General features: G+C 57.8%; 1 protein-coding gene across 1 annotated transcript in view; it reads right to left on the bottom strand.

Moving 5' to 3' along the window:
• The window catches only part of ZNF638 (zinc finger protein 638), a 61,064-nt gene that overhangs the window by 35,916 nt on the left and 12,535 nt on the right, over window positions 1-12,613 (bottom strand). The window contains 6 exon segments of the mRNA XM_054065967.1: window positions 842-988; window positions 2,464-2,736; window positions 2,739-2,799; window positions 5,488-5,817; window positions 7,895-7,933; window positions 8,134-8,195. Of these exon segments, the coding sequence (XP_053921942.1) occupies window positions 842-988; window positions 2,464-2,736; window positions 2,739-2,799; window positions 5,488-5,817; window positions 7,895-7,933; window positions 8,134-8,195 (912 nt within the window).

Here is a 12,613-nt window from a genome sequence, read left to right as displayed (position 1 = left end):
CTGATCCCATGGGAGGTGTCCCCCAACCCATGGTAGGGGGTGGGACTGGATGGGTTTTGAGGTCCCTTCCAAACAAACCATTCCATGGATCCCAGATTTTCATTTGCCGTCAACCAGAACCCCCAATCCCATCCCTGGAGGGGTTCCAGGCCACGCTGGATGGGGTTTGGAGCTCCTGATCCCATGGGAGGTGTCCCTGCCCATGGTGGGGAGGTGGGACTGGATGGGCGTTGAGGTCCCTTCCAACCCAAACCATTCCATGGCTCCTGGATTCTCACTTGACATCAACCAGAACCCCTGATCCCATCCCTGGAGGGGTTCCAGGCCACGTTGGATGGGATTTGGAGCTCCTGATCCCATGGGAGGTGTCCCAACCCATGGTGGGGAGGTGGAACTGGATGGGTTTTGAGGTCCCTTCCAACCCCACCTCTCCCAGCCAGGCCTCCAACGGGAGGTTCTCCACCCCTCCCATCATCTCCGTGGCCTCCTCCGGACTTGTTCCAACAGCTCCGTGTCCTCCTCCTGTTGGGGACTCCAGAGCTGGAGCCAGGACTCCAGGTGGGATCTCCAAGAGCGGAGCAGAGGGGCAGAACGCCCTCCCTGGCCCTGGTGGACCACGGAATCCGATGGAAAAGCCTGGATTTGGGGGTTGTACCACGAGCTTCTCCCTCCCTCTGATCTTTAAGGCCCTGGAAGCCATCGAGATGGAAGTTCTCAATCCAGGATTGCCGTCAACTCCAAGAGAACGGCCGCGATCCTTGAGGAGAACCTCTTCGAGGAGCCCAACCCCACTCCAAAGAGGACATTTGGTCACCGCTGGACAACCGCTCACCCAACGCACCTCATTCCGCGAGCGCAGGACGAGGAGATCGCTGACTTTGCCGAAGGGTTGGACGATCTTCTTAATGTCCTGATCGGAAAAGCCGCCCTGGGGAAGCTCAGAGATGCGTAGGACCGTCCTGCGGCTCAGCAGCTCCTCCCGCAGCAGCTGCGGAGAACCCCAAAGCCAACGTCAACGCTTCGCCAAATGGGGCCCCGAAAAGAGGGAAAGAGTCGGAGAAACATCGAATCATGGAATCGTAGAACCATGGAATCACCAGGGTGGAAAGGACCCACCGGAGCATGGAGTGCAACGTGGAACGGGTTGGGGAGAAGGGACCTCAGAGCCCATCAGTCCCACCTCAGCCATGGGTTGGGGGACACCTCCCATGGGATCAGGAGCTCCAAATCCCATCCAGCGTGGCCTGGAACCCCTCCAGGGATGGGATTGGGGGTTCTGGTTGACATCAAGTGAGAATCCAGGAGCCATGGAATGGTTTGGGTTGGAAGGGACCTCAAAACCCATCCAGTTCCACCTCCCCGCCATGGGTTGGGACATCTCCCATGGGATCAGGAGCTCCAAACCCCATCCAACGTGGCCTGGAACCCCTCCAGGGATGGGATCGGGGGTTCTGGTTGATGGCAATTGAGAATCTGGGAACCATGGAATGGTTTGGGTTGGAAGGGACCTCAAAGCCCATCCAGTCCCACCTCCTGCCATGGGTTGGGACATCTCCCATGGGATCAGGAGCTCCAAATCCCATCCAACCTGGCCTGGAACACCTCCAGGGATGGGATCAGGGGGTTCTGGTTGACGTCAAGTGAGAATCCGGGAACCATGGAATGGTTTGGGTTGGAAGGGACCTCAAAGCCCATCCAGTCCCACCTCCTGCCATGGGTTGGGACACCTGGGTTGGGTGGGAAAGGAGCGATGAGGAGAAGAAAAGACGGAAGAACCAGAGAAAGCTCTCCAGAAAAATGAGGTCGGGAGCTCCAGGGCCAAAGAGAAGGAAAAGGAGGAGGAAAAGGACGCGAGGAAGAGAAGAGGTTGGGATGGAGGGGGAGAATGGATGGGTAGAGGTGGACTGCAGGAGCTCAAAGATCTTTTCCAACCACGTGATCGTCTCAGTCAGGGAATGGGTTGGAAAGGACTCCAAAGGCCATCCGGTTCCAACCCCTCCCATGAGAAGGGACACCTCCCGCGGGATCCGAGCCCCATCCAACCCGGCCTGGAACCCCTCCAGAGGTGGGATCTGGGAGTTGTGGCTGATGGTGAGTTAGAATCACAGCATCATGGGATGGGTTGGGTGGGAAGAGACCTCAGAGCCCATCAGTCCCACCTCAGCCATGGGCAGGGACACCTCCCATGGGATGAGGGGCTCCAAGGACCATCCAACCCGGCCTGGAACCCCTCCAGGGATGGGGCAGCCACCTCTGCTCTGGGCAACCTCTTCCAGGGCCTCCACACCCTCCCAGGAGAAGCCCTCCCGGGGTGATCCCTACACTTCCCTACTCCCAGAAAACCTTCCCATGGAGAAGGGGAGATCTACAGCAGAGTGGGCAACGGAATGGTTCTCCTTCCCTAAAAGGTCCCATCCAACCCCAAACCTTCAAAGCACACCAAGAACCCCCCAAGAAACTCACGCGGTTATACGGAGCGGGACAAGGTCCGGGGGTTCCCATGGATTCTTCTTCCTCGTTCTCTTCCACCTCTTTGCTTTGGAGTAAATCCTCGGTTGCGGGAGATGAAGAACTCGACGGCGGCAAAGCGACGTCGTCCTTCTTCAAAGCCTTTGGAGAAACACCGGTTTTCAGGGGCTTCTTCGCATTTCCGGGCACCTTCCCTAAAGGTCCAGGAGAAGGTGGTGACTTTCCCGATCCCGAAGGTCCTCGCTCGGTTCCTCGAAGCCCTTTCTGAGTTCATTGAACTCAGCTACAAAGGCAAAGCCCAAACTTTTGAGGAGGGTCTCCAGAGCCGCCCTTTCCGTCTGCGCGGGGAAAGGGACAACAACGCGGGGTCGGTGGCTTTGGCCGTAAAGCCCCAACTCCAACTCATGGCTGTTGGGTTCACCCCATGGTTTCGCTCCTGGGTCAATCCTGGGCCTCGCAGAGGTTCAGAGAACCTCCAAACGCGCTCCGGTGGAGAAGATCTTTAAGTCATAACAGACCTCCAACGCTCTTTTCCACCGCGTCGTTGAGTGCTTTGAACGTTTCAGTGAGGTCAAAAAGGGAAACTGAGGCAGAGGCAGCTCCAAGAATTCAAAGGGGTGGAGGGAAAGGGAAGATTGGGGGGATTGTGCCCCTCTGCTCTGCTCTGGAGACCCCACCTGGAGGGAGACCCCAAGAGAGGAAGGAAAGAGAGAGGTGGAAACGGGACCAGAGGAGCCCACGGAGATGATGGGAGGGCTGAAAAACCTCCTGTGGGACACCGGGAAAGGAAAGGAAAGGAAAGGAGAGGAGAGGAGAGGAGAGGAGAGGAGAGGAGAGGAGAGGAGAGGAGAGGAGAGGAGAGGAGAGGAGAGGAGAGGAGAGGAGAGGAGAGGAGAGGAGAGGAGAGGAGAGGAGAGGAGAGGAGAGGAGAGGAGAGGAGAGGAGAGGAGAGGAGAGGAGAGGAGAGGAGAGGAGAGGAGAGGAGAGGAGAGGAGAGGAGAGGAGAGGAGAGGAGAGGAGAGGAAAGAGGGGAGGAAGAGGGGAGGGAAGAGGGGAGGGAAGAGGGGAGGGAAGAGGGGAGGGAAGAGGGGAGGGACGAGGGGAGGGCAGAGGGGAGGGCAGAGGGGAGGGAAGAGGGGCGGGAAGAGGGGGGGAAGAGGGGGGGAAGAGGGGGGGAAGAGGGGGGGAAGAGGGGGGGGAAGAGGGGGGGAAGAGGGGGGGAAGAGGGAGGGAATAGGGGAGGGAGGAGGGAGGTAAGAGGGGAGGGAAGAGGGGGGGAAGAGGGGGGGAAGAGGGGGGGAAGAGGGGGAAGAGGGGGGGAAGAGGGGGGGAAGAGGGGGAAGAGGGGGGAAGAGGGGGGGAAGAGGGGGGGAAGAGGGGGGAAGAGGGGGGAAGAGGGGGAAGAGGGGGGAAGAGGGGGGGAAGAGGGGGGGAAGAGGGGGGGAAGAGGGGGGAAGAGGGGGGAAAGAGGGGGAAGAGGGGGGGAAGGGGGGGGAAGAGGGGGGAAGAGGGGGGAAGAGGGGGGAAGAGGGGGGAAGAGGGGGGAAGAGGGGGGAAGAGGGGGGGGAAGGGGGGGGGAAGAGGGGGGAAGAGGGGGGGAAGAGGGGGGGAAGAGGGGGGGAAGAGGGGGGGAAGAGGGGGGGAAGAGGGGGGGAAGAGGGGGGAAGAGGGGGGGAAGAGGGGGGAAGAGGGGGGGAAGAGGGGGGAAGAGAGAGGGGGAAGAGAGGGGGGGACGAGAGTGGGGAAGAGAGGGGGGAGAGAGGGGGAAGAGGGGGGGGGGGGGGGGAAAAAGGGGGGGAAGAGGGGAAAGAGGGGGGGAAGAGGGGGGGAAGAGGGGGGAAGAGGGGGGAAGAGGGGGGGAAGAGGGGGGGGAAGAGGGGGGGTAACAGGGCGGGAAGAGGGGGGGAATAGGGGGGGAAGAGGGGGGGAAGAGGGGGGGAAGAGGGGGGGAAGAGGGGGGAAGAGGGGGGGAAGGAGGAGGGAAGGAGGAGGGAAGGAGGAGGGAAGGAGGAGGGAAGGAGGAGGGAAGGAGGAGGGAAGGAGGAGGGAAGGAGGAGGGAAGGAAGGAGAAAGGAAGGAAGGAGAAAGGAAGGAAGGAGAAAGGAAGGAAGGAGAAAGGAAGGAAGGAGAAAGGAAGGAAGGAGAAAGGAAGGAAGGAGAAAGGAAGGAAGGAGAAGGGAAGGAAGGAGAAGGGAAGGAAGGAGAAGGGAAGGAAGGAGAAGGGAAGGAAGGAGAAGGGAAGGAAGGAGAAGGGAAGGAAGGAGAAGGGAAGGAAGGAGAAGGGAAGGAAGGAGAAGGGAAGGAAGGAGAAGGGAAGGAAGGAGGAAGGGAAGGAAGGAGAAGGGAAGGAAGGAGAAGGGAAGGAAGGAGAAGGGAAGGAAGGAGGAGGGAAGGAAGGAGGAGGGAAGGAAGGAGGAGGGAAGGAAGGAGGAGGGAAGGAAGGAGGAGGGAAGGAAGGAGGAGGGAAGGAAGGAGAAGGGAAGGCTCCAGGGAGACCTTAGAGCAGCTTCCAGTAGGGAAAAGGGCTTCAAAAATGCTGGGGAGGGACTTTCTCCAAGAACCTGGAGCGATGGGACAAGGAGGAACGGCTTTAGATTGGAAGGGGAAGATCGAGATGAGACATTAGGAAGAAGTTCTTCACGCTGCGGGTGGGGAGGCCCTGGAACGGTTGCCCGGAGCAGTGGTGGCCGCCCCATCCCTTTCCCTCCTGGAAGCTGCTCTAAGGTCTCCCCAGAACCTTCTCTTCTCCTGAACAACCCCAACTCTCCCAGTGTGGCTTCACACAGGAGGTTCTCCAGCCCTTGGACCATCTCCGTGGTCTCCTCTGGACTCGCTCCAGCAGCTCCGTGTCCTCCCTGTGCTCCACACTCCAGAATTCCTTCTACACAACCTTCTCCCAAAGCCACAGCAGAAAAAAATCGGATTTTTGAGCAATTTTGCTACGAAAAACGCTGACGTGACACCAAAAACCCTCTTGAAACCCAACTCAGTCCTTCTGAAATCAAAGGAAGTTTCAACATCTCGGAGCGTTTCCCACCCCTTTTACCTTGGGACCGCGTTGACCTCCTTGAGGACCAATCGTTACTGGATGACCTCTGTGGGCGCGGAGTGGTTCTCAGCGGGTTCCTGGAGCGCTGAGGGGACCTGGACCTGTGTCTGGGGCTAAAGCGGCGCATCTGCCTCGGGCTTCGACTTCTCGGCCTCGTTGGCCGGAATCGGCCGGGACTCCTGGATCTCGATCGTGACCGACGGATGACATAACTGGAAGATCCGAGCCTGGAGCGGCGAGGGCTGGCGGAGCCGGACCGGCGTCGCGGCGTCTGGTTCTCCTTTCGGTCCGCGGCGTTTCTGCGACAATAAAGACACGGAATGAGTTTTGACGACGGAGAAGGAGAAACCCAAACCCAAACGGACAAATTCAAGAGTCGGTTTGGATAACGGATGGATCGATGGTTGGGTTTGATGGTCACGAAGGTCTTCTCCAACCTTGGGATACTGTGAAACACGAGGGAAGTGTTTGGGGGAGGAAGTTAGGATGGGGTTGGGTGGGAAAGGAGCGATGAGGAGAAGAAAAGACGGAAGAACCAGAGAAAGCTCTCCAGAAAAATGAGGTCGGGAGCTCCAGGGCCAAAGAGAAGGAAGAGGAGGAGGAAAAGGACGCGAGGAAGAGAAGAGGTTGGGATGGAGGGGGAGAATGGATGGGTACAGGTGGACTGCAGGAGCTCAAAGGTCTTTTCCAACCACGCGATCCTCTCAGTCAGGGAATGGGTTGGAAAGGACTCCAAAGGCCATCCGGTTCCAACCCCTCCCATGAGAAGGGACACCTCCCGCGGGATCCGAACCCCATCCAACCCAGCCTGGAACCCCTCCAGAGATGGGATCTGGGAGTTGTGGTTGATGGGAAGTGAGAATCATAGCATCATGGGATGGGTTGGGTGGGAAGAGACCTCAGAGCCCATCAGTTCCACCTCAGCCATGGGCAGGGACACCTCCCATGGGATCAGGGGCTCCAAGAACCATCCAACCTGGCCTGGAACCCCTCCAGGGATGGGGCACCACCACTGCTCTGGGGAACCCATTCCAGGGCCTCCCCACCCTCATTCTCAAGAAGTTCCTCCTTATGTCTGATCTGAATCTGCCCCTCTCCAGTTTAAAGCCATTGTCCCTCATCCCACCACTCCAGGCCCTTGGAAAAAGACCCTCCCCAGCTTTCCTGGAGCCCCTTTCCCTCCTGGAAGCTGCTCTGAGGTCTCCCCAGAGCCTTCTCTTCTCCTGAACAACCCCAACTCTCCCAGCCTGACCTCCAACAGGAGGTTCTCCAGCCCTGGGATCATCTCCATGGCCTCCTCTGGAGTTGCTCCACCATCTCCATGTCCTCCCTGTGCTGAGGACTCCAGAGCTGGACCCAGGGCTCCAGGTGGGTCTCCCAGAGCGGAGCAGAGGGGCAGAATCCCGTCCCTCCCTGCTGGCCACGCTGCTCCGGGTGCAGCCCAGGACACGGGGGGGTTCTGGGCTCTGAGCACACGTTGGGGCTCCTGTTGGTCTTTTCCTCCTCCAGCACCCCAAGTCCTTCTCCTCAGGGCTGATCCAAACCATCCCCAGAAGGGTGGGATGTCACCCAGAAGGACGCGGACAGGCTGGAGAGCTGGGACAGGGCAAACCTCATGAGGTTCAACCAAGCCAAGAGCATGGTCCTACACCTGGGTGAGGGCAATCCCAAACCCAAATCCCGGCTGGGTGGAGAAGGGATTGGGAGCAGCCCTGAGGAGAAGGACTTGGGGTGCTCTCTGCTCCGCTCGGGGAGACCCACCTGGAGCCCTGGGTCCAGCTCTGGAGTCCTCAGCACAGGGAGGACACGGAGCTGGTGGAGCAACTCCAGAGGAGGCCACGGAGATGATCTGAGGGATGGAGAACCTCCATAGGAGGTGGGATGAGAGTTGGGGTTGTTCAGGAGAAGAGAAGGCTCCATGGAGACCTCAGAGCAGCTTCCAGGAGGGAAAGGGGCTCCAGGAGAGCTGGGGAGGGGCTCTGGATCAGGGATAGGATGAGGGTAACGGTTTTGAGCTGCAAGAGGGGAGATTGAGATGAGATCCTGGGGAGAAATGTTCTCCTGGGAGGGTGGTGACACACCAGCCCCGGGTGCCCCCGGCTCGTTATCGCCCCCAGCTCGTTACTGCCCCGTTAAAGCTAATTTAGGTTCAATTTCCAATCCCAACTTTTGGTCTTTCCCTTCTCTTTCCCGGAACAAAGGAATTTTGGGACCAAACCACTCCCGTTTGGCCCCCAGGGCCACACCATGACACCAGAGCACAACTTCATGGTGAGAACACCACCAGAGGTCATTAAGGAGAACTAATTAGCGTTAATTACCGGGTGTTTACGACAGGGGAAGGTTAATGAGAAGGTGTGAGGAGAAGACAGTTACCTCTTGGAGGAGTGCGACTCCGGGTTCCAGTCCGGATACCTGCGGAATCAACCAGGAATCAACCAGGAATCACTCCATTTGGTGTTTGAAGGCCATTTTCACGGCCATGGAATGAGGTTTGGGGGACAAACGTTGTGGGAGACACCTCATCTTCAACCCCTTGGTGGGGCAAAGCTCGGGTGCGAGCGTTTGGCCGAGGGAACGGGGCAAGGAGTGAGGGGTTCCAAGAGGTCCCTTACTGTTGGCGCAGGTGGCGGCAGCTCTCGATGTGCGACGGGCTGTTCTGGTGGAGGATCCAGTACTGGAGGACAGAAGAAACCGAGAAGGTTGGTGAGAAAGGGGAAAAAAAAGTTGAGTGTTTGACCCCAAGTTCGGGTGATGGGGGAGGATTTTGATGGCTCCAAAGTGGAGAGGAACAGGGGAGGAGCAAAGAATGGTTTGGGTGGGAAGGGACCTCAAAGCCCATCCAGTTCCACCCCTGCCATGGGCAGGGAGACCTCCCATGGGATCAGGGGCTCCAAGAACCATCCAACGTGGTCTTCAACACCTCCAGGGATGGGATTTTGGGGTTCTGATTGATGGCAGGGGATGATCATGGAAGGAGTTGGGTGGGAAGGGAACTCAAAGCCCATCCAGATTGAGGGACACCTCCCACTGGATGAGGGGCTCCAAGAACCATCCAACCTGGCCTGGAACCCCTCCAGGGATGGAGCAGCCACCACTGCTCTGGGCAACCTGGGCCAGGGCCTCCCCACCCTCCCAGGAGAACATTTCTCCCCAAGATCTCATCTCCATCTCTCCTCTTGCAGCTCCAAACCGTTCCCCTCATCCTGTTCCTCCCTGATCCAGAGCCCCTCCCCAGCTCTCCTGGAGCCCCTTTCCCTCCTGGAAGCTGCTCTGAGGTCTCCTCAAAGCCTTCTCTTCTTCTGAACAACCCCAACTCTCCCAGCGTGGCCTCCAACGGGAGGTTCTCCAGCCCTTGGATCATCTCCATGGCCTCCTCTGGACTCGCTCCAACAGCTCCGCGTCATCCATGTGAGATGTTGAAACAGGAGCAGAGGAGACCACAGAGATGATGGGAGGGCTGAAAAACCTCCTGTAGGACACCAGGAGGAGAGAGGAGGAGAGGAGAGGAGAAGAAGAGGAGGAGAAGAGGAGGAGGAGAAGAGGAGGAGGAGAAGAGGAGGAGGAGAAGAGGAGGAGGAGAAGAGGAGGAGGAGAGGAGGAGAAGAGGAGGAGAAGAGGAGGAGAAGAGGAGGAGAAGAGGAGGAGAAGAGGAGGAGAAGAGGAGGAGAAGAGGAGGGGAAGAGGAGGGGAAGAGGAGGGGAGGAGGAGGGGAGGAGGAGGGGAGGAGGAGGGGAGGAGGAGAGGAGGAGGAGAGGAGGAGAAGAGGAGGAGAAGAGGAGGAGAAGAGGAGGAGAAGAGGAGGAGGAGAAGAAGAGGAGGAGAAGAAGAGGAAGAGAAGAGAAGAGAAGAGAAGAGAAGAGAAGAGAAGAGAAGAGAAGAGAAGAGAAGAGAAGAGAAGAGAAGAGAAGAGAAGAGAAGAGAAGAGAAGAGAAGAGAAGAGAAGGATAAGAAGAGGAGGAGAAGAAGAAGAGGAGAAGAAGAAGAGGAGAAGAAGAAGAGGAGAAGAAGAAGAGGAGAAGAAGAAGAGGAGAAGAAGAAGAGGAGAAGAAGAGGAGGAGAAGAAGAGGAGGAGAAGAAGAGGAGGAGAAGAAGAGGAGGAGAAGAAGAGGAGGAGAAGAAGAGGAGGAGAAGAAGAGGAGGAGAAGAAGAGGAGGAGAAGAAGAGGAGGAGAAGAAGAAGAGGAGAAGAAGAGGAGGAGAAGAAGAGGAGAAGGAGGAGGAGAAGAGGAGGAGGAGAGGAGGAGGAGAGGAGGAGGAGAAGAGGAGGAGAAGGAGGAGGAGAAGGAGGAGGAGAAGGAGGAGGAGAAGGAGGAGGAGAAGGATGAAGTTCTCGTCGTCCTTGCCGAGAACTCCCGTATTGGAAGTAAAGGAACTATTGAGTCTTCTCAGCTCCTGAGGGCGATGATCGCTCCGCAAACGGAGCTGAAGACCCCCACGAGAGGCCACACGGTGGTGTCTCCCTTCTCCAAAGGCGTCCCCGCGAGGACATTGGCCTCTGCTAACGTCACGGCCAAAGGGCAGCCAAGAATTCCGGTGACATTTTCCGCACACGCATGGATGGTTTTCCTATTAAAGCCTCGTTCCCACCAGTTTTCCTGAGGAACATCTGCTGGGAAGACAACTCCCACCGGTCCTCGGGCTTGGAAACAACTTAAGAGCAAACACGGGATGCGTTCCCAACGTTGGAAACCACATCTGGAGGCTTCATTCCAGCTCTGGTGAACAGAAACCGCCCTGCTGGGCAAAGCTATGGCTGAGAACACACCCTGCGTGGTTGGAAGCCAGAAGGTATCTCACGGCATCAACGATAATTGGTCAGAACCCTTCAACACAGCTCGTGGTTCCTTGGGAATGATCATGGAATGGGTTGGAAGGGACCTTAAACCCATCCAGTTCCACCTCCTGCCACGGGCAGGGACACCTCCCACGGGATCAGGGGCTCCAAGAACCATCCAACGTGGTCTTCAACACCTCCAGAGATGGGATTTTGGGGTTCTGATTGATGGCAGGGGATGATCATGGAAGGAGTTGGGTGGGAAGGGACCAATCCAGATCGAGGGACACCTCCCACTGGCTCAGGGGCTCCAAGAACCATCCAACCTGGCCTGGAACCCCTCCAGGGGTGGGGCAGCCACCACTGCTCTGGGCAACCTGGGCCAGGGTGTCCCCACCCTCCCAGGAGAACATTTCTCCTCAAGATCTCATCTCCATCTCTCCTCTTGCAGCTCCAAACCATTCCTCTCATCCTGTTCCTCCCTGATCCAGAGCCCCTCCTCAGCTCTCCTGGAGCCCCTTTCCCTCCTGGAAGCTGCTCTGAGGTCTCCTCAAAGCCTTCTCTTCTTCTGAACAACCCCAACTCTCCCAGCGTGGCCTCCAACGGGACGTTCTCCAGCCCTTGGACCATCTCCGTGGTCTCCTCTGGAGTTGCTCCACCAGCTCCGTGTCCTCCCTGTGCTGAGGACTCCAGCGCTGGACCCAGGGCTCCAGGTGGGTCTCCTCGAGCGGAGCAGAGGAGCAGAACCCTTGCATGGAACCCACCTCTGGTTCCTTCAGGCTCTCCCAGGTGGGAGCAGGTCCCTCTCTCTGGGCCGTACGTGAGAGCAGGACACAAACACAGCCCTCTTCCACACTTTCCACCTGAAGTCACCTCAGCACCGAGGAATTCTCCGAGCTGCCTCTTCCACCTTTCTCACACCGTATCCGTACGGCCATGGTGACACCACCACCAAAGCCTTCCCAACAGGAGGTAAAGAGAAGGACAAAGCTCAGCCGCTGCTCTGACCCCAACCAGGTGGTCTCCAGCCCATGGTAGTCCTCATCCACCCAAAGCCCACAGCGTTTCGGTCCCTCGGAGAGTTGACGCTGCCTGAAGGCTCCAAAGTTGTGTTCTGGAGTTGGAAAGCAGCTCTTCTCGTGGTTCATCTCCAAACAAGACCCAACCGAGGTGGCATCCAAGAACCAAGATCCCCACCCACCCATTGCTGAAGATCCAAGGAATTTGGTGGGAAGATAAAACCACAAATGATGTCTTTCCAAAGGCCATCACGGAATGTTCTTCACATGGAGCTGCTGAGCATCATCTCCCATGGAACGGTTGGGTCGGAAGGGACCTCAAAGCCCACCCAGATCCACCTAAGAACCATAGAGATGCTCAGCAAAAAGTGTCCAAGGTTAAAGAAATGCATAGACCTCTATTTTTCATGGAGAAACCCACGACGGATGGGCCTCGGAGATGGACAACGTCGTCGCTTTTGACCCCGGAAGAGCATTTTCACCACAAACATCTCCGGATCTACAGAACTGGCGCTGGAGGATCTCAGCCAGGTTACGAAAGGCCTAAAAAATCCATGAACTGCGACGGCCAAAGCGAAGCTCTGAAGGCACCTCAAGGCCACCTTCAGCTCGGACTCCAGCAGACCTCCTTAATTGAGAAGAAAGACCTCCAGGAGAACCGCTCGGCTGCGTGAGGGGAACAGAAGAAGTTCTCCTCATTCCAAGTCAACGTTTCACAGGTTGAGAGGCTGAGGAGGTGCACAAAGGTGATGGTTTGGCCACTCAAAGCCAGGAGAATCCAGCTGGAACCCTCTCAGGAGCCCACGGCTCATGGGAACACCACACCTGAGGTCTCTTCCAACGGGCAACGTTGCTTCTGCGTTCTTGATGAGCAAAGTCCGAGGTGAGTTTGGACCTCAGGTCCAGATGGGATCAAAAGCATCTCAGGACAATGCCATCTCCTCGCCAGGAACAGCCCAAACCTGAGAGCCATCACGGAGGCTTTGGTTTGCAGTTGCCCAACAGCTTCTTCCCGGTGGGAACCAACGCTCCGTCCCGGTGGGAACCAACCACTCCTCACTGGTGGGAACCAACCGCTTCGTCCTGGTGGGAACCAACTGCTCCTTCCCGGTGGGAACCAACCGCTTCGTCCTGGTGGGAACCAACCGCTCCGTCCTGGTGGGAACCAACCGCTCCGTCCTGGTGGGAACCAACCGCTCCGTCCCGGTGGGAACCAACTGCTCTGTCCTGGTGGGGACGAACCGCTTCCTCCTGGTGGGGACCAACCGCTCCTTCCCGGTGGGGACCAACCGCTCCTTCC

The sequence above is a fragment of the Cuculus canorus genome, chromosome 4 (genome assembly GCF_017976375.1).
Source record: "Cuculus canorus isolate bCucCan1 chromosome 4, bCucCan1.pri, whole genome shotgun sequence".
Lineage (NCBI taxonomy): Eukaryota > Metazoa > Chordata > Aves > Cuculiformes > Cuculidae > Cuculus > Cuculus canorus.
Note: the sequence above shows the minus strand (reverse complement) of the source record. Positions and strands in the feature narration are given on the sequence as shown.